Below are 23,406 nucleotides of genomic sequence, written 5' to 3'. Positions count from 1 at the left end.
GTGAGCTATGGCCGGTGGCGACGGCGGTGGCGGCGACGACGAGGAACCGGCGAGCGCGGCGTGGTCGACTCGATTTCCGAGTAGAGCGAGAGCGACTCGCCGTCAGACCGTGACGAGTAGTCGGACATGAGGACCGGGACAACCGCCGGGTCCGGATCGTCGGCGTGGAAGCGAACCGCCTTGCTGGTGCCGCGCCCGTCTGCGCCGGGCTCGTCGTCTTCGCCCGCGCCAAAGCCGCGGCGGGCGACAGGGCGAGTCGGGCGAGCGCCGCCAGCATCCGAGTCTGCCGAGAGGAAGAGTGAGTTGTCCGAGACATCTTCCCAGGCGGTGGGCGGCGGGCGGTGGGCCGACATTCCGGCGGCGCGGGCGGCTTTGGCCGCGGCCTTGGTCGCCTGCTCCTCGGCTTCCTCGGGCGTGAGGCGGGTCGAGGTGGGGAAGATGATGCCAAGAACGAGGAGGGCAGCGACGGTGAGACCACAGGCGACAACAAAGATGACACCTGCCGATGGCGAGTCAAAGGTGAGCGCAAAACGAGTGTAGGTGAGCACGCAGGCGGCGCCGATGAGGAAGACCGTGCCCGAGTAGAAGCACCAGATGGCGAGGGTGTTGAGGGTGGTGCAATGGCACTCGTAGTAGTCGCGGAACGACGGGTGGATGTTGCCACAGGTGTAGACCTGGGTGATCTTGGCCACGTTGTACTTGGTCATCCGTGACTGGAGCTTCATGGCGAACCAGACCGAGAGGAAGAGAGCGGCAAAGCCAAGCGAGAGGCCGAGCGAGTAGATGAAGACCATGGCCGGCGAGGTCTCGGGCGGGATGATGCCCTCGACAACAAACGAGAACCAGACGCCAAGCAGCAGTGTGTTGGAGAGCATGAGGCCCTGGACCCGCTGCGACTTTTGGGCTGATATGTCGCGTGTCGACTCGCGGCGGGCAATCTCCAGAGAGTGCGCCGTCGAGAACGCGTGGTGGCGGTCGGCCTGCGAGTACGACTCGCCGAAGAGGGCGTACTCTTGCAGCAGCGGAAGGCCCCACGCGGCAGCAGCGCCTGCACCCGCCAGCCAAGTGAACGACATGAGGGTGGGGGAAGGTGTAATTTGCGTGGGAGGGGGGGGAGGGAGGGGGGGGAGGGAGAGGTGAGTCGTTGTGTCAGCTCAGCGACGGGCAGCGAGTCGGGCGCAAAAGGCGTCGCGCTTGCGGGTGATGGCGGGGACGACGGCGCGTTCGGCTTCGTGATTGTAGGGGCGTTCCCAGGTGGATGTGCCGGTGACGATGTTGTGATAAAATGGCACGCCCTTTCGCTGCGACATGCAGGCGACCCAGCCCGGCGGAAGCGGGGTGGCCTTGGACGCGCCAGGGTTGTCGTCGACAAGCCAGTCGGCCGGCGGCTGGCGGGCGTCGGCCTGATCGCGGTCGTAGGCGTCGTTGGCCCAGACGATGCGGACGCCACCAGGCGAGATGGCGGTCTTGTATTCACCGCCAGCACGGGCAGGGCGCGACGAGATGGAAGCGGAGCCGCGGGCGGCAAACTCGCCCACGAGGTCGCGGCCAGTGGCGCGCTTGACAAAGCCACCAAACGTAGTGATGTTCGCCTCGAGATCTGCAAGCTCGTCTGACTCTGCAGCAGAGAGTGAGCGGACGGAGGCTGCGGCCAGGAGCGCCTCCCGCCGCGCAAGGTTGGCCATGAGCTTGTCCTCGATGCCGGCGACCTGGGCATCTGCGGCTGGCGACGCCGGTGCATACGCTGTGTTGGACGCGAGCATGGCAGCCGGGCTCTTGGCCTCGGTCTCGGCGTCAGCCGTGTCGCTCGCGCCGGCGAGCCACTCTTCGACTTGGGCTAGAAGCTCGCGCGATCCCAAGGCCTTGGCGTCGTCGAGCGGGGTGCGGGCTGCGCCGAGCGGGTACTCGAGCGAGGCGCCGGCCTCAACGAGGATGGTGGCAACGTCGAGGTGGCCTGCCACGAGGGCGCGCGAGAGCGGCGAGGCAAACGCCGGAATCTCGACAGAGGCCTCAAGATCGGCACCCTTTTGGATGAGAAGCTTGACGGCCGCAACACTGCCAGCTTCTGCGGCAAGCGCGAGCGGGGTGGCTCCAGACGAATCCTGGATATGGACCAACGGGTGGGTGGCTGAGGCGTGGGCGTCAAACATGGTGGCGAGTGCAGCGGCGTCACCGGATGCAGCAGCGGCAAGAACTCGTTCAGCGGTGCGAGCCTCGGCGGCATCGCTGAGGACGGCGACGACGGCAGTGCGGCCCTTGGCGACAGCCACATCCTGCGGTGTTTGCCCGGCGTTGTTGCGCGCGTCGAGCTCAATGGCGGCCGAAGCCACGAGGAGAGCGGCGATATCGTCAGCCCCTGCGGCGGCGGCCTCGTGCAGCGCAGTGGCTCCGCGCGGGCCGCGAGCGTTGACGTCGGCTCCGGCAGCAAGAAGGGCGGCGACGACATCGCTAGATCCAGCTTGGACTGCGCAGTGCAGGCCAGAGTAGCCGTCCGAGTCGGTGACGCTCAGATCCACCGCGCCTGTGGCGAGCGCTGAGGCCACCGCGGCTACGTCGCCCATGGTGCATGCGGCGAGGAACTCAAGCTGTACATCGGCGGCGCGGGACGGAGAGGGCAATGAGGCCGAGGAAGAGCTTGAAGGAGAGTCGGCCAGCTCAGCATCAGCCTCAGATCCCGAATCAGAGCCAGCATCGGCCTCAGAGCCAGGTGCAGAGCCATCATCAGCCCCAGCTGCAGAGCCAGCTGCAGAGCCAGCTGCAGAGCCAGCTGCAGAGCCAGCTGCAGAGCCAGCTGCAGAGCCAGCTGCAGAGCCAGCTGCAGAGCCAGCATCAGCCCCAGCTGCAGAGCCAGCTGCAGAGCCAGCTGCAGAGCCAGCTGCAGAGCCAGCTGCAGAGCCAGAGCCAGAGCCAGAGCCAAAGCCAGCTGCAGAGCCAGCTGCAGAGCCAGACCCAGACCCAGAGCCAGTATCAGACCCAGTCCCAGTCCCAGTCCCAACATCTGCAGCAGACACCGCAGAGCCAGACGACGCAGACGACACAGACGACGCAGACGACGCAGAAGACACGGCACCACCAGAGCCCGGACGAGTTTCAGGCAACGAAGAGTCGGACATGTTCTGCACGAAGCACAGTCAGCCGTTGGCGCCTGGCCGTCTTCCGCTCGGCCCGCTCCAACTCGGTGCACTCGGCCGCACCCGTTGCAGCTGGCCGTCGACCAACCAACCGCCCGCCAAGGGGCCTCCCCCGCCCTGGCTGACAACTCGAAATCGGCACAAGGGAGTCGGGCCATGGACGACACGGCACGTGACCTGCCCGGAGCGAATCGCCAACAACCGCCCCGCCTCCCTGTCACACTTAACTCATTGACCATGCGCACCACCTCGATTGTTGTGTGTCTGCTCCTTGCTGCCGCGGCAACCGCCGTGTTTGTCCCCGGCCGTGGTGGCTACATCACGTACGCCCCCCCACCCCTTTCTTAGCCCTCTTGATGGGTCGCCATCCCTCCGCCACTCACCCCTCCTCACCGTCCACCCCCCCCTTACCGGACACAGCGTGGAGCCGTCGTTTGATGGCAAGCTCTGGTACTGGCTCTTTGACGCGCAGAAGGCCTCGCCGACCGACGATTCGACGCCGTTTGTGCTCTGGCTCACCGGCGGCCCTGGCTGCTCCGGCTCGCTGGCGGCGCTCAACGAGAACGGCCCGTACTCGGTCGACTCGCACCTCAAGCTCAAGTCGAACCCGTACTCGTGGAACAACAACGCTAACATGCTGTACATTGACCAGCCGTTTGGCGTCGGCTTCTCATCGTCCCCGCCGGAGGACTACGTGCACAACACCACTGAGGCCATGGGTTACGTCGTCACCTTCCTGGAGATGTTCTTTGAGCAGAACCCGCAGTACGCCAAGCAGCCGTTCTTCATCACCGGTGAGAGCTACGGCGGCCACTACGTGCCCGAGCTTGCCCGCCAGATCCTTGCCAACTCGCCCGCACTCGCCTCGCGCCTCCAGGCCATGGAGATCGGCAACGGCATGATCGATCCGCTCCTCCAGTTCCCGATGTACCCGGCGTACGCCAAGAAGTTCGACCTGGTGTCGAACAACGTCATCAAGGAGGCCGACAACATGGTCGCCGACTGCGTCGCCCTCATCAAGGCCGGCGAGGTTGCCCAGGCCTACCAGACCTGCCTCCCCATCATCGGTTACATCCTCGAGAACACCAACATCGATGGCCACCAGATCAACCCGTACAACCGCCTCGAGCCGTGCCTCGACGGCTCGCTCTGCTACAACTTTACCGCTCCGACCGACTGGCTTAACGAGCCCGCCGTCCAGGCTGCTCTCAACGTCGACCCGTCCATCAAGTGGGCGACGTGCAACTTTGACGTCAACGCCGATTTCACCGACTGGACCGTCTCGTACGCCGACGGCGTCACCGCCATGCTCGAGGGTGGCAAGCGTGTCTACATCATGGCTGGCATGCTTGACTACATCTGCAACTACCTCGGCTCCCAGGCCGTCGCCCTCGACGTCCCGTGGTCGGGCAAGGCCGCCTTCAACGCCGCGCCCATGCAGCAGTGGTACGTTGGCTCCGACAACGCTGGCTCGGTCCAGACCTACAAGAACCTCAACCTCGTCTTTGTCGAGGGCGCCGGCCACATGGTCCGTACGTTATTCATCTCCTCCCTGCCTCCCCTCCTCCAGCTTGCCTCTCCTCCCTCGCCCCTTTCCTTCCCCCTGCCTCGCTCGTCCCCTACTCACCTTGCCCCTCGTTTGCAGCCATGGACCAGCCGAAGAACGCCCTCGTCTTCTTCGACCACTTTATCACCAACACGGCGTTCAACACAACGTCGGCCTAAGCGCCGTTCCCTCGGAACCTGTTCATAAACTCAATTTTGCCCTTTCTCCCATCTGGCGCCGGCGGTCTAAACTCGGGCCGTCGCTGCAAAAACAGCTTCCAGAAACGCCTCGTTGCGCTTGAGGACAAGCAGCACGTCCAGTGGGTTGTTGTCCACAAACTCGAGAATAAACTCGGAGACCGGTGCAGACGACGTCAGATTGAGCAGCCAAAACTCAGACTCGCCGATCTGCGTCGCCACTGCGAGGCCCGGCTGCGGGACGAGCTCTTCAAAGGCGCGCGCCCCGCGCCGTCGTGTTCGCAAGTGCCGCACTTCGGGGTGGCTGCCCGCTCGGCAGCTTCCGCTGCGTGGCGCAAAGACAATCATCGGGTGGGCCACAGCGTGCGAGAGGCTCTGCTTGGCCCGGCCCTGCCACACCGCGCTTCGCGCCACATTGCGCGCCGAGTCAAGCGAGGCCGAGCCCGTGAGCAGCGCCATGCCTGTCCCTGGTGGCGTTGACGCCGACCATCGCTCCCACGCAAAGAGGGCCACCAGCTCGCGCCCGCGCTTGGCCCCAACTTCCAGCTCTGGGCCAAACAAGACGCTCGCGTCGACCTTGGTGGCCAGGCTCGCCAGAGGCGACGATGCGCCCTTTTTGCTCGGCGTGGCAAAGACAAGCCGGGATGGTGGCGTCGCTGCGTTTTCATGCCCACTGCGAATCCGCGGCGTCTTGCTTGTCGACGCCGGTGGTGGCTCGCTGCCCTGCCGCGGCGCTAGCGGGGTCCGCACGGGGGAAAGCAACTCGCGGTGGACTCGAGGCGGGCTCTTGGCCACCGGCGCCGCCGCCGCTGCCGCTGCCGCGTGCGCCGTTGCCGCCGCCGCTCGAGCCGTGGCCAAATCGGCCTCGGTCGCCGCTAACCGCGCCTGAAGTCGCAGCACCTGATGGTATAGCAGTGCCTTGTCGATCCGGACGCGGACTGCAGGTGTGTCGAGTAGCGTCGCAATCGACGGCCGCTCACTGGGGTCTTTGGTCAGCATGAGCGAAATAAGCCAGCGGAGCTCGGGCGAGAAGGCGTGCGGCAGCGGCGCCGGCTCGTCGTGCACGATCGCCTGCGCCAGCGCGATCTGGTTCGACGCCACAAACGGCGGCTCGCCCGTCGCCAGCTCGTACAGCAGGCAGCCAAGCGCCCAAACATCCGACTTGTCGTCGTACGCGGCATCGAGGCAGAGCTCCGGTGAAAAGTAGAGCGGCGTGCCGACCGAAGACGTTGCCATCGACTGCGAGCCGAGCTGCCGAGCAAGGCCCAGGTCGCCGATCTTGACGTTGCTGTCTGAGTCGAGGAGCACGTTCTGCGGCTTGATGTCACGATGCAGAATTCTGCGCTCATGCAGATAGCCGAGACCCTGGCAGAGCTGAATGGCAAGCGCCCACAGCTCGTCATCGTCAAATGGCGGCTGGTCAGCCTCGGTGTCACCGGTGTTGCCCTCGCCAGTCGCCGCCAGCGCCGCCAGCCGGGCATGGAGCGCTGCAAACAAATCGCCGCCGGGAGCATACTCCATCGCAATGTACAGATACCCGTCCTCCATCCACGACTCTTTGTACCCGATGATGTTGTAGTGCTTGATCGATGCCATGACCCGGGCCTGGAGCCAGCTTGCGCGCGTGCGCACCGCACAGGTGAGTCACCTCGCACCACCGCCCCGCACACCTGCCACCGCCCGACCCCACCGCCGCATCCCCGCCCCTGGAAGTACGTACCTCGCGCAGTGCCTCCTCGCGCTCGTCGGCGCTGAGCATGGCGACATCGACTTGCTTGACGACGACCTCGCCAAACTCGGCGTGGTGAGCGAGAAAGACACGCCCGTACGCGCCCTTGCCCACTACCTCGAGCTCGCCGTACTCGCGGGCGAGCCGGTGCGAGTGGGAAGTCTCCGCACAGGCAACGCCCCCGCCGCCTGCACCAGTTGCGTCTGGGGTGGCCGTCGCCATGGTCTGGGGAAGCGAGGTGTGTCTTTGCCGACGCTGTTGGCTCGTGCTGGCGGGGCCCGGTTGTGCGTGCGAATGGCGCCAAGTCGCACACTCATCACCAGATTAAGCGAAGGCGCGATGATGGCGCCCGCCGAGGTGCTGCTGCAGCAGAGAAGAACGGCTGATGCTTTCACGGGGCTTTGTACACTACATTGAGGCGGTAAACTCGACAAGGAGCGGCGCGATGCGCTTGCGGGAGGCCGTGGCGTTGCCCTGGGCCAAGTGCACAATGACGCCGGCATCGGTTGAGCCGGCGTCACTGCACGCTGCAGTCGTCTGTAGCTGCAGCTCACTGTTGTTGACAGAGACGAGAAAGTCTACCAAGCGATTCAGGAGCGTGCTCGCGTCGGGAGTCGAAGCCGGCACGTAGACGATCATCTCGCGTGAAACGCCGCTATCCGACGGCTGGGTGAGCATGACGACGACAAAGTGTGCGTGCTTGGCCGCAGCGTAGTCGCTCAGAGCGATTGCAAGCTCCGTCGCACCGCCGGCTCGGACGACAAACTCGGCACCGTTGAGAAAGACACCTGGGATGGCGTAGCCGAGCCCGGCAGGCGTGGTATAGTACTTGGCATCGCGGGCGAGGAGCTGGGCGCACGAGAGCGCCGAGACATCGAACTTGGCGGCCTGCATCTGTTCAAACAGCGTGTTCACAAGCGCAACGTGGTCGTCTCCACCTCCACAAGGCGCGATTGCCTGGCACAGGCTCCGTGTCGCAGCCTCGTCGGCTGAGGTGACCTTGCCTGCCTCCGGCGCCAGATTGACGGTGTCGACAAGGACGGTAGCAAGGAGCATAAAGGCCAACGGAGGCGGCAAGTTACCAGCCTCGATCATTTCGGTGACAAGCGTGGCACACGAGCCAACCGTCTCGATCCGCCGCGGTGCTGCTGCGTCGTGCGCGCCCTCGTCGGTGTGGTGGTCGATGATGGCGTTTACCGCTGAACCCAGCGAGACCAGCGCCGGCATCCGGACCACGTTGTGGTCAACAAGATGAATGGTGACCGCATCACGGCCAACTGCATCCACCACTTGCTGCACCGTGTCTGGATACGCGAAGAGCGACGCGTCGATGCATGTAGCCGCAAGGAGTGCAGTCACCTCGGTCCGGAGCGGGAGCTCGGCCGCCGGAACACCGATGACCGGGAGGACAACACAGCCCTCGATTGCTTTGTTGCGCAAGGTATAAGCCCACGCCAGTGCACACACGACCGAATCGACGTCTGCAGCCTCGTTGCCGACAACGAGCACCGCCGACGTCGCCGTCGCCGCGTCGACCGCCGTCCACGCTGTCTCCAGCCACTCGGTCACAGCAGACTGGAAAGCGGCCACATCCACTAGAGACTCGGGCAGCACAACCTTTACGCCTCCAGACTCCATGTGGCTCCTTCACTGTAGTCGAGTGGTGTACGAGGGGCTGATTGGAGAGGTGATAGTCTCGTGCGCGAGTTTTGTTGATCCGTGACCGAGGAGGTAGGGCTGCTTTGAGATGAAAGTCGGACTTTTACGATTTCTTGCAATCGGTGCCGCTCCCACGACTCACACTAGCATCAACACGAAGCATGTACAACGAGCTGGTGGCGCAATGGTGATTGTGTGTGGTGAAGCGAGTAGGCAAGGCACTAGAGGAGGAGAGACCACCTTCACGCCATTATGACGACGATAACGGACCGTCTCCCGGATCAAAAACCAACAAAATATGTATACGGACGATTAAATATATTACATTAACATATTTGTCATTTGAATAATGCAATAATAATTGAAAATTACCAATTGACCTATAAAGTCATAATAATGTAAGTATAAGATTATATATTTTTATAGCTGGAAACGTTGTATCATCGAGTGATACTTTTCCCGAAAAGGCATCGCGCGTTTGTCTCGGAGCCCCGCCGGCGCCCATCCGATGGCCCAGAGTCTGGGCCACATCCAGGCCAGCACACAAGGCAGCTCACAAGGCAGCTCACAAGGCAACAAAGAAAGCTCTCACTTTACCAACACTATCAGTGGGAGTCGCAGATGGAGGGGCGCCTACATGAAGGCGCCACGCATGCGAGACCCGCGCCCGCCGCGACGATCGCTCGTCGCGACAACGTTGAACTTGTCGACCATGTTGTTGACGGCCGAGGCGGCCTTGGTGAGGGTGGCGAGGTATGTGGTGAGCAGCGTGTCGTTGTACTGGGCCACAAACTCGAGGTCAAACTCCGTGCCTGCGCCGGTGGTGGCAACAGGCAGTTGGAGGACGACAGCCTTGACCATGCGCAGGATGCGCGGATCGGCCTCGGCAGTTCCCGCTTGGACTGCCTTGAGGTAGCGAAGGATGATGGCCAGCCTGCCCGAGAGGTTCTCGACAGCGTTGGCGATGCCGCCGGCATGAGTTGTCACCGACGACGACGACTCGGCGGTGGCAACCGACGACAGGTGGGCGACGTGGTCGACCGCAATGCGCTCCGACTCGCCCGAGTAGATTGAGTAGGCGGTGTGGACAAAGCGGTAGGTCGGCGAGTCATCGATGATCCGCAGCTCCGACTCGTAGATATCAATCGGAAGCTCCTTAGTACCAGGCGGCGGCGTCGGGTCGAGCACCATGTACAGCGGCGACTCGTTGATGCCCTCCTCGCGCAGCAGCGTCTGCACCGCAAGGTCCGCTGCCGAGGGCGCGGTTCCTGTCGAGTACCATCCCAGGAACTGGTACTCCTCCTGGACGTCCACGACTGCTCGTCCGCCAGTCCGTCCCGCACGTGAGTCTCCGTCCGCCTTGCACCTGCCCGCCCACGTTCCTTCCTGCCGCCCCCCACCCCACCCCCGTACCCCGGCTTCCCCCTCCCCCCCCCCCCCCCTTCACCACCATCCCCTACGTACTCAGCTGGTGCTTCTTGCGCAGAAACTCCATGTCGAAGACCAGGCCGCCGTCTGCGTCCTCGGAGACCAGCAGCTCGTACGCCGAGTGCATCTCGATCGTCCGCCCGCGCTGCGTCCCCACCAGGCCGCCCACCACCCGCGGACGCGGCGTCTTGGTGTTTGCCCGCGCCCGGGTGTAGTGGTCTGTGATGGACACAATGACCGCGGGGTGGAGCACAATGTTGAGCGCTGACGAGGACTCGTCGCCCACCGTTGCCTGCTGCCCTGCTGCCGACGACGCCGCCATGCTTCTTTTTCCAGCGGTCGCGAGAGCAGTGACTCACCGACTCGTTCGTCGACGCGCCCCCCTCCCCTCACTGACCAGGGACCAGGCTGTTTAGTATTAAAGACTGCTGCGGCCACCATCGAGCTAAAACGACGGGAACTCAGAGGATGACGAGTCGTCACCCAGCACCGCGTCGAGGCCGCCCGTCCGATAAGGAACCGCAGGCTGTGGCTTGGGCGCGGGCCGGCCCGCCGCCAGCGGATGCATCATGCCGCCGCCAAACATCATGCCGCTGGCGCCAGCGCCCATCATCGCTCCGGCGCCGCCGCCCATCATCAATGCCGTGGCGTTACTCGGGATTGCTGACGTGCTTGTAGCGGCGCCGCCGCCCATGTACATGTCGTCCTCCGAGGTGTAGTCGTCATCGGCATCGCCGAGCACGTTGCCGGAGCTGCTACCGAGGGGCCTACCAGCAAACGATGAGGCCGGCATCCGGGCTTGCACCCCGCCCAGGCCCGGGAGCATGCTGGTCATTGCACCGGCGCTGATGGGTGACGTGACAGGCGCAGTGACCACCGGCGGCGGCGCGCTGGCCAGATGGTTGGCGTCGGCCCTCTGCGCGTGCGTCTCCAGATCCAGGACGCTCGAGAGAAAGCCAGTCGCCTGGTCGACAAACTCGAGCGCGTCCTCACCGACGAGCGCTGGCGTGAGTGTGGCGAGTGCATCCGCACTCACGGCATCGGCCTCAAGTAGCTTGCGCCAGTGGCTAACCACGGCGTGGAGGACGCGCCGTGCGTGGGCGGTAAGAAACGGTGAAGCTTGAGACAGCGTCATCGTCTGTGTTGTACAGACGTGCTTCAGGAGCTTGACTGGGAGCAGGCCGCCGGGGAAGGCGAGCAGGAGGCCGACAACAGCTGCCGACATTGCCGAGCCGCCGTAAAATGAGAGCGTGTCGTCGCCGAGCGCCGACTCGAGGATCGAGTCCTGTACAGCATCCGACACCTGCTCCACGTACAGCTCTTCCGGGTCGTCGTCCATGTCTGCCTCGATGGCGCGAAGCAGTAGCTCCAGCACATGCTCCCGCTGCCTCGGCTCCAGCATAGCCGCCATGCTCGCCGCTTCCGCCGGTGGGAGCGACGACGCCTGTGATCCGTCGCTCGGCGGCTCATTGCCCGCCTTGTGCGATGGCTCGTCCCCATCCTGCGGCTTCTCAACCGGTAGCTTGTTCGGCAGCTCCTCATTTTCATCCTGCGGCTTCTCAACCGCTAGCTTGTTCGGTGGCTCCTCACCTTCATCCTGCGACCTTTCGATTGGTAGCTCGCTCTCGCTCGGCGGCTCCTCACCTCTATCATCCTGCGACCTCTCGCTAGGAGGCACCTCGTCTCCACCGTGCAATGGCTCACCAAGCGACTCTTTGCTCTCGCGCCGAGTCTCCTTGGTCGAAGCCTCGCTTCGGGGCTCGCTTCGGGGCTCGCTTCGGGGCTCACTTCGCGGCTCGCTCGACGGCTCTTTGCCCCCATCCTCCGATCGCTCGATAAGCGCCTCGCGGTCCCGAGACGGCAACGGCACTCTAACAGGCGTCACTGGCTCAACGTTGCCCTCTTCCACCATTTCGTTCTCTTGATCCTCCTCTCTAGTACCAGACCCAGAGTCGAGATCAAGCATAGCGAGTGCGGAACCGGAGAAGCCGTGCTGAGCCACGCGGGCGACGTCGATGTCGTCCACACGCTGTGTTGGCCGGGGCCGCGCCGCAGCCTGCTGCGCCTCACGAACTCGGGCCCGCGCAGCTTGCTCCTCCTCGGCCCGCGCAGCTTCCAGCGCAGCCTCGCGATCGCGGATAGCCTCGCGGATCGCGAGCTCGTCGCGGAAGACCCGCGCTGCGTCGGCGCGAATGTCTGCCAACGCCGCAAGCTCGGCATCGAGCTGCTTCAGCCGTGTCCGTTCCGCAGCCGATGCCTCCGCCATCCACCGCGGCAACTGCAGCCGTGCCGCACGTGCATATCGTTCCCGCAGCCGAGCTAGCGACCGTCCGCTCGCCGCCACCCGCCCGCTCGCCTCGCCACTCTCGCGCACCGCCGCCAGCATTGCCCGATTCCGCTCTTCGGCTTCCTTGCTGCGCATCCGCAGCAGCATCCGCTGCCGCTCCAGCCGCCGGGCCTTGTTGGCAATGACCACCACGTTGCGCCGGTCGCGGGCGTCCATTCGTGCCTCCAGCTCTTCGCGCCGCCGCCGCCTGTTTGCGCGCGCCCACCTCGCCACCCTGTGAGCCACCGCCCCGCCCCTCCCTCCCCCCCCCTCCCTACCCCCCCCTCCTCCTCCTCCTCCTCAACCTACACCGCCACTCGCCGCTGTTCGAGCGCCTGCATCTGAGATGGTTCCCGGCGAGGTGTGTGCCCGCAGTCTCGCCCCTCCCTCCTCTCCCCCCCCCTTTCCACCCCCAACCGTCCCGCGCCAACCACGGGGCCGACAGCCGTTGGCGGGCGACGGGCGAATTTCGGGCTGGCCGAGAGCGCCACGCACTGCACCACTCCACGGCCGACAGAACCCGCAGAGATGGCGTCCGAGCTGCTCAAGCAGGACGTAGAGTGTGTGCATATGGGTCCGCTTTGGGAGCGTGTCAAGGGCACCATGTTCTCCTCGTGGAAGCCGCGCTTTGCCATCCTCCAGCCCAACACGCTCGCTGTCTTTGCCTCCAAGTCGGCCACAGACCCGCTGTACACCCTCGACCTCTCCGAGGGCGCCTCACTCCGTGCCAGTACGTCCGCCCACTGGGACCGAAGCCTCCTCACCCTTCCTCTCCCTCTTCTTCCCCGAACTCACGCCCTCCTCCCCCCTGCAGAGCTCAAGGACGCCACGCTGCAGCACATGGCGTCGCCGTCGATGAAGGACCTCAAGTTCACCCTCGGCGTCGACGGCAAGGACCACACGTTCTCCACAGAAGACGCTGCCGCCCGCCAAAAGTGGATGTACGCCCTGCACAACAGGTTCAACATCAAGCGCAAGCGCAAGGGTCCGCCTGTCGCCCGCGTCACAAAGTCGTCGCCGCTCGCCGCAAAGCAGCAAGAGACCACCCTGAACGCTGCCGACCGCGCTGAGCCCGCTCCGGCACCGGCGGCGCCCCCTGTCGCGCCGCGCACTGCGTCGGCCTCGCTCTATGCGCCGCACAACGCTCCAGCTACTTCCGAGAGCGTCCACGACCAGCCGGCCTCTCCGGCAGAGCCGGCCGGAGTCGCTCCAGTCCCCGACGTGGGCGACCCCATTGTGCCTGTCCGCACCGCCTCGGTGGCCCCGGCCGGCAAGCCTCGGGGAAAGTCTGGCCGTCGTCGCAAGTCCAAGCGCAAGTCCAAGGCAAAGGCTGCTGCCGGAAGCGGCAAGAGCGCTCAAACCCATCAGTCCGCGGAGCCCGAGCCCGAGTCCGAGCCCAAGCCTGTGGCAGCCCCGCAGCCCGAGCCGGCCCCGGTTGCACCGCACCCGTCAGTCGTTGCCTCGCCGGTCCGCATTCAGGTCACTGCCTCTGCAGACGCTGCCCCCAACTCGCCGTTCCATCTCTCGTCTGAATCAGCGTCGGGCGACGGCGTCTCCGCCGCAGGTGTAGACTCGGTCGCTGTCGAGGTCGGCTCGGCCTATCCCGACACCGAGGTCGAGCCTGACGCCGACTCGGAAGAGCCGTGCGCAGACCCGCATCCGTCTGAGCGCGAGCTTGAGTTTGTTACCGAGTACCACAAGAAGCGCCACGAAATGGCGCTGCGGGAGGCTCGCACCTCGCCAGCCTCGCTGCCAGTGCCCGAACCGGCCAAGCCAGCTCGCCGCAAGCGTCGTGCCCGCCCGCAAAAGAACGCCCGCCCCTCGGGCCCGGCCCGCAGGCGCGGGCCCAAGGCGTCCACCAGCAAGTCGGCGTCACGCTCGCGCTCGCGCTCGCGCTCACGCACACGCACTCGCTCCGCCGCCCGTCCGCCTGCCCGCCGTCGTGGCAAGGCCAAGGACATATCCTACCGTGTTGTCCGCCCGACTGACGCCGTCCGCGCGGCTCAGAAGCGCCGCCCGCGCAAGGGTTGGAAAAGACCGGCATCGTCGCCTCGTTCCCGGCCACCTCGGCAGTCTCGGCCGTCGTCGAGACCGTCGAGAACGCCGCCACAAGGCCGTACCGCCGTGGCCGCATTGATCTTGATCCACGTGACGCAGACGTCACCGTTGTCCAAGTTGACCTCTCGCAGCAGACCATTGCACCAGCTGCTGCCTCGGTCCGTCCCACGCCAGAGGAGGAGGCTGCTATTGGCTGGCGCTACTTCAAGCCGGACGCCTTTGTCGAGCCTGAGCCTGCCGCCGCGCCTGTCGTTGGTATTGGCTCGTACGCTGCCCAGTTCCGCAAGCGCAAGGTTCGCTCGTCTCACACGCATCACTCGTCGCGCGTCTCGCGCTCACGTTCTCCTGACGACCACCGCTCTCCTCTCGACGCTGCCGCTACGGTTGCGCTCGAGCGCGACCTCATGCGGCGCCAGGTCCAGGCACTCCTCGACGGCGAGCCTGAGCTCGCCGAGCCGTTTGTCATCGCTCCCAGGCAGGACGCATCCGAGTCTGCTGCTGTTGCTGCCGCCGCCACTACCCCTTCCGTCGCCCGTCCAGCCGCCACCGCCGCCTCGCCGCCGCCTGCCACCGCCGACGTGCCCGAGGCGGTGTGGGAGCTCTCCGACCTTGACGAGGAGGACTCGTTCCGCGACGCCCAGGCGCTTTACAACTCGATCGCTGCGGAAGCCTCAGAGCTCGAATCGGCCATCAAGAGCCAGGTCCGCATCCTGCAAGCTGATAGCGGGCGCCCGACTGGCAGCGCTCGTGAGGGCAAGCCCGCTGTGGGCCTGCTCGTGGTCGCAGATCCGTCCGTCGACCGCGGCGTCGTCGTCTCCAAGGTTGCCCCGGCGTCGGCTGCCGCTGACGCCGGCATCACCGTCGGCCACATTCTCGTCTCAGTCAACGGCGACTCGATCGACTCGGTTGCCGACATGCGCGAGGCCTTCACCCGCCATTGCTACGCCCCAGGCCTCCGCGTCCAGTTTGGCCTCCTCTCCCCTGATCTCTCCGGTCCCCACTCGGTCGACGTCGTTGTCGGCGAGGCCGGCTCACCACCGCCCTCGGCTCCGCGCCCCGCCTCTTCCTCACCGCCCTCTCACTGCTCAGCCGATGAAGACTCGGCCTCCTCCAGCTCATCTTCTCGATCGTGCCGCTCGTCCTCGCCTCGCTCCTACTCGTCAGATCGCGACGACGTCTCGTACTCTTATCCGCCCTACTCGGAGGGAACCCTCTCTTACTCTGGCAACGCGCGCCCCTACTCGTACTCGGGGCATCCGTACTCGTGCTTATACTCGGACGGCGCATCGTCGTACTCGCAGTAAACCGAGCCCCCCCCCCCCCCCTGCGATATCTAGTTCCCATCCTTGTCGTGTGCTGGGCCACCAGCGAGTCCTGCCGCCACGCCCGGGCAAGCCCCGGCCCTACCGTTCTGCAACGACCCCAACTTATCCCCACTCCACTCCACCCCTCAGCCCCAAACCCGCCCCCTCTCCCACCCAACCCCCCTCTCCCCCTTATGCACACACCATGCTCCTCGCATGGGGATGGACCGCTCTCTCGGCGCTAGTCGCCCTCGACAACGCCTCGGCCTCGGCCACCGCAGCCCGGGCCGTCTTCAGCCTCGGCCTCTCACTCGTCTTCCTTGCCGCTTTTGCCTGTCTCGGCTCCGAACTCCCTGCGATAGCTTCGTCTCGCGGCCTGACACCGATCGGCCGTATCCTTGCCCGCCCACGAAGCCCGCCGCCGTTTGTCGCCGCCAAGGCTGCCGGCGCACCGCCGGCGACCTGGCGCGCGTCGGCGGCCTGGATCTTCACCACATGGCAGCGGTCGCCGACGCTACTCTGGATCTACACCGCGTGGCCAGGCGTGACGACCCGGCTTTCACTCGACGCTGCGCTTGACGCGCACGTTGTTGCTGGCAAGACTCTGGCAGCAGTCTCAACCCTGCTCTGGGCCGCTGTCCTCGTGCCGGCCGCGCCGCTCCCGGTGCCGCTCGCGTGGATGCCACTCATCACTGCGCCGGTCTTTGGTGCACTAGCTCTCCTGTATCTCTCGCTCACTGTCGCTTGCCAGTCGTTCTGCTCATTCCAATGGGACACACTCCTTGTCGAGGCCGGCGTCTACGCCGCCGTCGCTGCGTCGTCGGTTGCTCCGTCGCGCCTCGTCTCGTACTACGGCGCGCTCCTTGTGTTCAAGCTCCTCTTCTCGTCAGGCGTCGTCAAGCTCTCATCGCGCTGCCCGACGTGGCGCCAGCTCACAGCTATGGACTATCATCACTTTACTCAGCCGCTGCCCCATCGCGGCGGGTACTTTGCTGCCATGGCACCTCACGCGCTCCACGCCGCATCGGTTGTCGGCAACCACGTGATTGAGCTGGCAGTCCCGTTTCTAGTCTTGATTCCACATCCCACGCCTCCAGCGCTCGCCTTTCTTGCCTTTGCCGCTCTCCAGGCAGGCATTGTCGCCTCGGGCAACTACGGATTCTTCAACTACCTCACAGCAGTCCTATGCATTGTTCCTGTGTGGGACTCCTCGCTCCCGATGGCGTCTGCGGCACGGACAACGCAGGTGGCTGCAGCTGCAACACCGACTTCCTGGCTGGGGTTGGTCCTGGCGCTCGTCAGCCTCGCGTGTCGGGCTGGCCTCACCGTCGTGGCTTCGGGCATCTCGCTCGTCCAGATCCGCAACGCCTTTCGCGACTATGATCCGCTCGAGTATTTGCCTTCTGATTGGCGCGCGAGCCAGCTCCTTTTTGCCGCCTCGGACAAGGCGTACGAGCTGTACGTTATCGTTGCCCCGCTTCGCGTCATCAATGGCTACGGTCTCTTTGCCCGCATGACCACAGACCGACCCGAAGTCCACTTGTTTGGCTCGTCCGACAACGGCAAGACGTGGCACATGTATGAGTTCAAGTACAAGCCCGGCTCGCTCACCCGCGCTCCGGTTTATGCTCCGATTCATATGCCACGGCTCGACTGGCGCATGTGGTTCCTCTTCCCCAACCGGGCGTCGTGGGGCGGCCCGTCTGTCCCTGGCTGGTTCAAGTCGCTTTGCGCTGCGCTCCTCACCGGCAACACCCTTATCGAGAACACGTTTTTCATTTCCAAGCCGGCCGTCCCGCCCACCATCATCCGCGCCATGTGGACGTACTATGAGTTTGATCACCGCAAGGGCGTCGAGTCCTGGTGGCGAGTCCGCCATCCCAAGGCGGGCGCCGAGCCGGCAGTCTGGGATCCTCACACTGGCGTCTCAGAGGTCGAGTTCATCATGAGTCACGCACAGACATACGCCGAGTACGAGCTTCGGCCGTCGTCGTCGTCGCACGAGCCGACCACGACCGTGACCGACTCGGACGACACCGACGAGTAACAATACCATGAGCACCACTTGCTTCTTCACAGCTAGACTGACGGCCAGCGCGCGGCCTCGTCCTCGTCGACCATGGCCACCTTGGCGCCTGGCCACCGGCGGCGGAGCACAATGTAGATGTTTGGTGCGTGACGATTCGTGGCCGTGCTCTGCTGAGAGCCGGGCAGATCATCGTACGGCATCCACAGTGACCAACCCGCGTCGGCCATCGGCTTGTCGCAGTGGCGACAGGCAGTGGCACCCGCCTCGTTGAGGCCAAAGCAGAACGTCTTGTACCGCCCGCGATAGCACGACGCGCACCGCCAGGCAGTGTCAACAGGTGGCTCGCCAAGGTCAAAGGTCGGCGGCGGCGTGGCGTTCGGGTTGGGCTCCACTCCTTCCACGTCCGGCTCGTCGACCGCAAGCACTACCTCGTATCGCCATGTGTTCCACGCATCGGGAGCGTTCTTCTTGTCGTCCGGATGCGCCTGCACAATCGAATCGATCTCGCCAGGCACTTTCTTCACGTAAGAGTCGCGGAGCTCCTTGGGTGCCTTGCCCGCCACCGCTCGTCCGGTTGTCCGCGGCGTGAGGCGGACCACAGCCCGCCTCGGGCCAGCCGGCGGCAGCCCGTTCCAGTGGACCAGGTTGAATGGGACCGGCGCATCCTCGCCAACCGGCGGCACGCAGTCCGCCGCCTCGGGCATCGCCGCAAACGTCGCCACATCCAGCCAGGCTGTCGTAAAGTGGTCGCCGCCATGCAGGATCCACACCGGCAGCCGCGGTGACTTGAGGCTGTCCGCCACAGGCACCCCCATCTCCAGCTCCGACTTGGAAAGGAGCCCAAAGCCGAGCGGAACGGTCCAGTCAGCTGGTGCGCGCGAGAGCGGATGGAAGGCCGTCACGTTGCCGCTTGCAGAGCCACGGACAACCAACGAGAGCAGCTCCATCGAGCACAGGTGCGCAGGACCCACAATGAGCGGCGGCTCGCCGGCGTCCGCCGCAATGTCCGCCCGCACCTGCGCCTCACCCCGCGTCGCCACCAGCGAGTACAGCAGCAGCAGCGCGCCGCCGGCGCCCAGCCAGGCCTCAGCCGCCTGCACCAGCGTGGCCGCCACCTCGTCGGCTGAGACTTGGTCACACTCGATGGCCTCGCCCACCTCGCCTGCCCACCGCGCCACGTGAACTGGTGCGCTGTCATCAGTCCGTGCCTGGACCACAATCTGCGCCACTGCCGCCAGCGCTTCGGCGTCGGTCCAGTCCTCGACCGCCGCCTGCGTCCCGGCAACCACGCCTGCGAGCTTGTTGGCCACCACGCCGGCCAGGACCGCCGCCACAAGGCCACAAGGCCCGTTCTTCGGCTGCACCATCCCGCGCCCGGGAGCCTCCAGCGCAAAGCCCTGCACCAGCCACGCTTCCGGCAGCTCCGTCGTCCCGTCGGGCCACACCAGTGACCGGAACGGGAGCTTCGCAAATGGAAGGTCGCCGCCGTCGCCGCCTCCACCGCCATCGCTGCCTCCGCCCGCCGGCTCCAGCATCGACGCATACAGCGCATACGCAGCCTCCACCGACCCACCGGCCATGTCCAGGTATGCGGCGGCCTGCTCCTGCGGCAAGCCCGTGAGCTCTGACAGCGTCTGCGCGGGAGAGTCGGCCATGTTGCACGAACAAACAAGTGTCGTCGCCTGTCGCCACCCGTCGCCCGTCGCCCCGCCCGCCCGCCCGCCGCCCGTCGTCACCCGCAACATCATTCATTGTCACTTTCTGCTGCTGCTCGCCACGCCACTACTGCTCGCCGTCCCCCTCGCCCGCCGAGCGACGCCAGATCCGAACGCTACCATCGTTGCCGCACGAGATCAACCGCGTGCCGGACGGATGGTACGCGAGTCGGTTAACCCGAGCAGAGTGGGTGGCAAACTTGGGGCGGACCAGGCCTCGGACCATGCGCCGCTCTCGTCCTCGCGGTAGCATGTCAGCTTGCCTGTCTCGAGGCCAACAACCAGCTCGCCGAGCGGCGAGAACGCAACCGCGGTAGCCGGCGCGCTTGCCTTGACCACCGTCGCCAGCAGCGAGCCATCGGTCAGCGACCAGAGCTTGACCGTCTTGTCTCGCGATGCCGTCGCCAGACGCGCTCCAGTGGGACAGAGCGCGACGTCCCAGATGATGCGTGCATGCGCAGAGACCACCATCCGGGTCGAGACCGCCGCGCTGCCGTCGTCGGCGACGTCAACGTCATGGACAGCAAACGTGCGGTCGCGCGAGGCCGAGACAAGCACCTTGCCGTCGGCTGACCACGCCATGGCCACAACCGTCAGTTTGTGCCCGCTAACCGGCTCACACGCCTCGCGCCAGCTGCTCGTCGACCACAGCCGGATGCCCGCTGCGCTTGCCGACGATGCCTTGGACGACGACGCCACCAGACGCCCGCACGGCGACGTCGCCAGGCTGTACACTTCATACCCGTGGCCGTACAGCTTGTGCACCTCGGGCCAAAGCGTGTTCTGAATGAGATGCTCCTCCAGCGGCGGGTCGCCAACCTCGACCGCCGCAAACGGGACAGGCATCTCCGACTCAAAGTTCCCGGCGTCGGCACAGGCACTCTCGCCACCATCGACAACAGCCTTGTTCGAGAGACCGAGCGCAGGCACGTTGGCACCGAGCGGCAGCTGGTCGTCGATGGCCAACTCAGTTCCACACAGCCGGTTAAGGCCCGCCAAAAAGGTGCGCGGCGCACGGAAGACCCGAGGGATCTTCTCCTCGGCGCCCGAGACCAATGTGTACGCGGTGTGCGGGACAACAACGGCTGCAGTCAGGTCAAAGCCATGGATCTGCGGCCGGCCGACCTCGTGCCATGCGCCACACGCCGAAGTAACTCGCCCGAACCACCGGGTGGTCTGGTCCTTGGAGACCGAGACCACAAACTTGCCGTCCGGTGTCCAGCTCGCGTCGGTCACACTTCCCGAGTGGCCCGACGGCGTTGGGACCGGGACCGGCGCTGCAACGTCAGCCACTTCCCACGCGTGCAGCGCTCCATGGTGCAGCATGCTCAGCACACGCCCAGCGCCGGCAAAGCAACCGCCCGGTACCCGAGTGTGTTGCCACCGAGCTCGCCCATCCGGCATAGCGTGGCCCACACCCCGGCTGCGCTCGCCGGCGGGCCCCAGAGCGCCACAGACTTGTCCATCGACGCCGACGCCAGAACAAGCTCGGGGCCCGGCTGCCAGGCAAGGCCGGTGACCCACCCATCGTGCCCTGCCAAGACTGACTCGAGCCGGATGCGGAGCACCTGCTCGCCAATGACCGCCTCGAGCACGGCCGCACCCACGCTCTTAGCCGGTACAGCTTCGTCGCCCAACTCGAGTCGCCACACTCGGATCCGAGCGTCCTGCGAACCCGAGGCCAGCAGCCCAGAGGGCCCGTGCCACGCCAGCGAAGAGACCCAATCCTCGTGGCCAACCAGAGGCGGCAGCGCAATGAGCGCCCCGTCTGCCACCAGATACAAGCCCAGCCGCGCGTCAACTCGTCCTGCAGCCACCAGAACCCGCTCGCCCACGTTGCACACCGCTAGCGAGATCGCCAGCGCCGAAACAGCCGCAGTTGTCCGGCAGACCTCAGGCCAGCCCGTCGATCCGCTCGCCGGCACCTCCCACACAACCAACGCGCCACCGGCGTCGGTCGCCGCAACCAGCCGCCGAGTCGTGGTCCCGCCAACCGCCAGCGCCGCCACAGGTTTGGCATCCTTCTTGCCCGCCGCAACGTAGAGTGCCTTGCGCAGTGCCGCCCGCCACACTCGCTTCTCCGGCGACCACCGCCAGCCAAAGACCACGCCGGCCGCATTGCCAGCAATCACCGTCGAAGCGTCCGGACACACCACAGCCGTCACTCGCGCTGCATGCTTCGAAGGGAACGTCAGCGTCGCCTCTACGCCCCCGCCCCGCGGCCAGACCGCCACCGCCGGGCCCGCCGCGTATGCCACCAGCGCCCCGCACGGCGAGCCGCACACCGCCCCGGGCGTCCCGTTGCCGCCAGTCATCACCGCCTCGACCACCAACTCGCTTGCGTTCGCACGCGCCTCGCTCGCCATTCCTGCCCGCGCGCCTGCCCTCGCCCTGCGTCGACTCGAGTGTTGCCACCTAAGCCTTACCTCCCCCCCGCCAGCGCGTCTCACTCGCCGCAGCGTGTGATGGCGAGCCTCTCGCCGGCGCCCGCCTTCGATGGCTTCGACACTGGCCGCTGCCGTGGACGCTGTCATGATACCGACATCAATCGCTTGCTTCCCACCGCCTCGTACCTTGCAAGCACCCGTGCCAGGCCGATGAATTCTCCAGAGAACCTCCGCACTACATCTGTGTCGCAGCCGCAGTCCGCGGAATGGCCCCGAGTCGGCCAGTTCCAGGCTGGCCCACCGACCCGGAGCTCCACAGCCAACACTGCACTCGTTCTCTCCCCGCCATGTTCAACCTGTTCGGCAAGAAGAAGGCCGAGCCGACGCCGCGCGACTCGATCATCAAGCTTCGGGAGACACTGGACACTCTTGTACGTACCCGACTACAGCAGGTCTCCCACCCGCTGCCCCTCCCTCCTTCAATGGCCTGCGTGGCCATGGCCTTCTGTCTTGTGAGGAACACTCGGCCCATGGCATCGCACGTGCCACCAGAGGTGGGGGGGTGGGGGGGGGGGGGAAGGGAAAGGGGAGCGGGGGAGGATACGGGGAGGGGGCGGGGGGAGTGGGAAGAGAGGGGGAGGGGGGCATTCATGGCTCGGGTAGTAACGTTGGTGGGGATGGGGGGACGGTATGGCCGCCGCCCGCGCCCTGTTGCTGCTGCCGCCCCCCAATTGCGACGCTGTGGTTGGAATTCCGAGTGTGACGGAGGTGGCCGGATGTGGGCGTGGAGATTGGAAGGAGGGACGGAAGTGGTGAAAGAGAGGGTGAGAGAGGATGTAAAGAGGGGAAGGCAGGGAGTAAGGGTGGGTGCAGGGGACTTACCGAGCGGGGCATGGGCGGAGCATGGTGCAGGACAAGCGCGAGGCGCACATTGAGTCCAAGATCAACAAGGAGCTGGCGACGGCCAAGAAGTACTCCAAGACCAACCGGCGACAGGCGCTGGCGGCGCTCAAGCGCAAGAAGGGTAGGCAGAAAGGCGAAGAGGGAGAGGAAGGGGGAGGGGAGGGAGACGAGGCAGGGAGGATGTGCAGTGACTCACTTGCGAGCGGCGGCGCAAACGGCAGTGTACGAGAACCAGCTCAACCAGCTGGCGGGCTCGCGGATGACGCTGGAACAGCAGATCATGAGCTTGGAGATGGCGTCAACCAACGTGCAGGTTCTTGAGGCTGCGCGGGCGGGTGCGGCAGGCCTGCGGCAGGCACACAACAACATGACCATCGACGACGTGGAGGACACGCTCGACGAGGTCCGTGAGCAGCAGGACATTGCCGCCGAGATCGGCGAGGCGCTCTCTCAGCCGCTGGGCGGCCTGGACATGGACGAGGACGACCTAGAGGCCGAACTGGAGGCAATGGAGCAGCAGGCGCTCGACGACGAGTTCCTGGGAGTTGAGGCGCCGTCGACCTCGCTGCCGTCCGTCGCGCTCCCTGCCACGCCCAACGTACCGACACACACCCCTGTTGCTGCCGCCGGCGAGACTGACGAGGAGCGTGAGCTCCGCGAGCTCGAGGCCTCGATGATGGCCTAAGTGGCTCCAGTGAGACAGTGTAGCCTCGTAAACCAACCACCAACGCCAAACTCGCCTAAGCCCAGCCGCGGCGCAACGCTTGTCTCCGCACCCTCGACCATGGCGGCCAACAAGGTCCGATACACCATCGGAGACTCAATTGTCTTTGACGTCGACTCGCGCTACAAGATTACCGGCGCTCTCGGCAAGGGCGCCTTTGGTAGGTGGGGGGGGGGGGGAAGGGGGGAGGGGGGAGGGGGGTAGGGGGTAGGGGTAGGGTACGGTACGGTACGGGACGGACCGGGACCGGAACGGGAAGGGTACGGGTAC

At 65.5% G+C, this 23,406-nt stretch overlaps 9 protein-coding genes across 9 annotated transcripts in view; 4 read left to right on the top strand and 5 right to left on the bottom strand.

The window, feature by feature from the left end:
* Positions 1-3: 3 nt before the first annotated feature.
* AMSG_12074 (uncharacterized protein) lies at positions 4-3,113 on the bottom strand (the record flags this gene model as incomplete). The annotated part of the gene is made up of 2 exons (XM_013900584.1): positions 4-1,048; positions 1,163-3,113. 2 exons carry the CDS (start codon positions 3,111-3,113, stop codon positions 6-8), a joined length of 2,994 nt encoding a protein of 997 aa, XP_013756038.1. The 3' UTR covers positions 4-5.
* Positions 3,114-3,353: 240 nt separating this feature from the next.
* Positions 3,354-4,856, top strand: AMSG_07490 (serine carboxypeptidase; the record flags this gene model as incomplete). Its single annotated transcript, XM_013900530.1, has 3 exons — positions 3,354-3,454; positions 3,552-4,663; positions 4,777-4,856. The coding sequence occupies exons 1-3, from the start codon at positions 3,369-3,371 to the stop codon at positions 4,854-4,856; spliced, it is 1,278 nt and encodes a 425-aa protein (XP_013755984.1). The 5' UTR covers positions 3,354-3,368.
* A 66-nt stretch (positions 4,857-4,922) lies between these two features.
* AMSG_07489 (NEK protein kinase) lies at positions 4,923-6,825 on the bottom strand (the record flags this gene model as incomplete). The annotated part of the gene is made up of 2 exons (XM_013900529.1): positions 4,923-6,479; positions 6,595-6,825. The coding sequence occupies 2 exons, from the start codon at positions 6,823-6,825 to the stop codon at positions 4,923-4,925; spliced, it is 1,788 nt and encodes a 595-aa protein (XP_013755983.1).
* A 161-nt stretch (positions 6,826-6,986) lies between these two features.
* On the bottom strand, positions 6,987-10,012 carry AMSG_12073 (uncharacterized protein; the record flags this gene model as incomplete). The annotated part of the gene is made up of 3 exons (XM_013900583.1): positions 6,987-8,198; positions 8,940-9,578; positions 9,727-10,012. The coding sequence occupies 3 exons, from the start codon at positions 10,010-10,012 to the stop codon at positions 7,012-7,014; spliced, it is 2,112 nt and encodes a 703-aa protein (XP_013756037.1). The 3' UTR covers positions 6,987-7,011.
* A 75-nt stretch (positions 10,013-10,087) lies between these two features.
* On the bottom strand, positions 10,088-12,193 carry AMSG_07486 (uncharacterized protein; the record flags this gene model as incomplete). The annotated part of the gene is made up of 3 exons (XM_013900528.1): positions 10,088-11,280; positions 11,380-11,441; positions 11,496-12,193. 3 exons carry the CDS (start codon positions 12,191-12,193, stop codon positions 10,136-10,138), a joined length of 1,905 nt encoding a protein of 634 aa, XP_013755982.1. The 3' UTR covers positions 10,088-10,135.
* Positions 12,194-12,539: 346 nt separating this feature from the next.
* AMSG_07485 (uncharacterized protein) lies at positions 12,540-15,392 on the top strand. Its single transcript, XM_013900527.1, has 3 exons — positions 12,540-12,746; positions 12,831-14,008; positions 14,053-15,392. The coding sequence occupies exons 1-3, from the start codon at positions 12,545-12,547 to the stop codon at positions 15,376-15,378; spliced, it is 2,706 nt and encodes a 901-aa protein (XP_013755981.1). The 5' UTR covers positions 12,540-12,544; the 3' UTR covers positions 15,379-15,392.
* Positions 15,393-17,135: 1,743 nt separating this feature from the next.
* AMSG_12072 (uncharacterized protein) lies at positions 17,136-21,488 on the bottom strand (the record flags this gene model as incomplete). The annotated part of the gene is made up of 3 exons (XM_013900582.1): positions 17,136-19,031; positions 19,323-20,449; positions 20,491-21,488. 3 exons carry the CDS (start codon positions 21,486-21,488, stop codon positions 17,458-17,460), a joined length of 3,699 nt encoding a protein of 1,232 aa, XP_013756036.1. The 3' UTR covers positions 17,136-17,457.
* Positions 21,489-21,834: 346 nt separating this feature from the next.
* Positions 21,835-23,147, top strand: AMSG_07480 (charged multivesicular body protein 4a). Its single transcript, XM_013900526.1, has 3 exons — positions 21,835-21,940; positions 22,422-22,533; positions 22,634-23,147. The coding sequence occupies exons 1-3, from the start codon at positions 21,857-21,859 to the stop codon at positions 23,095-23,097; spliced, it is 660 nt and encodes a 219-aa protein (XP_013755980.1). The 5' UTR covers positions 21,835-21,856; the 3' UTR covers positions 23,098-23,147.
* A 33-nt stretch (positions 23,148-23,180) lies between these two features.
* The window catches only part of AMSG_07479 (CMGC/MAPK protein kinase), a 1,914-nt gene continuing 1,688 nt past the window's right edge, over positions 23,181-23,406 (top strand). The window contains exon 1 of the mRNA XM_013900525.1: positions 23,181-23,296. Within this exon, the coding sequence (XP_013755979.1) occupies positions 23,197-23,296 (100 nt within the window). The 5' untranslated portion in view covers positions 23,181-23,196. The remainder of the gene's footprint in view (positions 23,297-23,406) is intronic.

This window comes from Thecamonas trahens (assembly GCF_000142905.1).
Source record: "Thecamonas trahens ATCC 50062 unplaced genomic scaffold supercont1.36, whole genome shotgun sequence".
NCBI classification, from domain to species: Eukaryota; order Apusomonadida; family Apusomonadidae; genus Thecamonas; species Thecamonas trahens.
The sequence above is the reverse complement of the archived record's forward strand: the minus strand, read 5'-3'. Positions and strand labels throughout refer to the sequence as shown.

Excerpts from the sequence above, each read along its gene's own strand:
- AMSG_07480 (XM_013900526.1), top strand. The coding sequence starts at position 21,857 with ATGTTCAACCTGTTCGGCAAGAAGAAGGCCGAGCCGACGCCGCGCGAC. Across the intron at positions 21,941-22,421 it reads GGGAGACACTGGACACTCTT|GACAAGCGCGAGGCGCACAT; the intron begins GTACGTACCCGA and ends AGCATGGTGCAG. Across the intron at positions 22,534-22,633 it reads GGCGCTCAAGCGCAAGAAGG|TGTACGAGAACCAGCTCAAC; the intron begins GTAGGCAGAAAG and ends CGCAAACGGCAG.
- AMSG_07485 (XM_013900527.1), top strand. The coding sequence starts at position 12,545 with ATGGCGTCCGAGCTGCTCAAGCAGGACGTAGAGTGTGTGCATATGGGT. Across the intron at positions 12,747-12,830 it reads GGGCGCCTCACTCCGTGCCA|AGCTCAAGGACGCCACGCTG; the intron begins GTACGTCCGCCC and ends TCCCCCCTGCAG. Across the intron at positions 14,009-14,052 it reads TTGTCCGCCCGACTGACGCC|ACCGGCATCGTCGCCTCGTT; the intron begins GTCCGCGCGGCT and ends GGGTTGGAAAAG.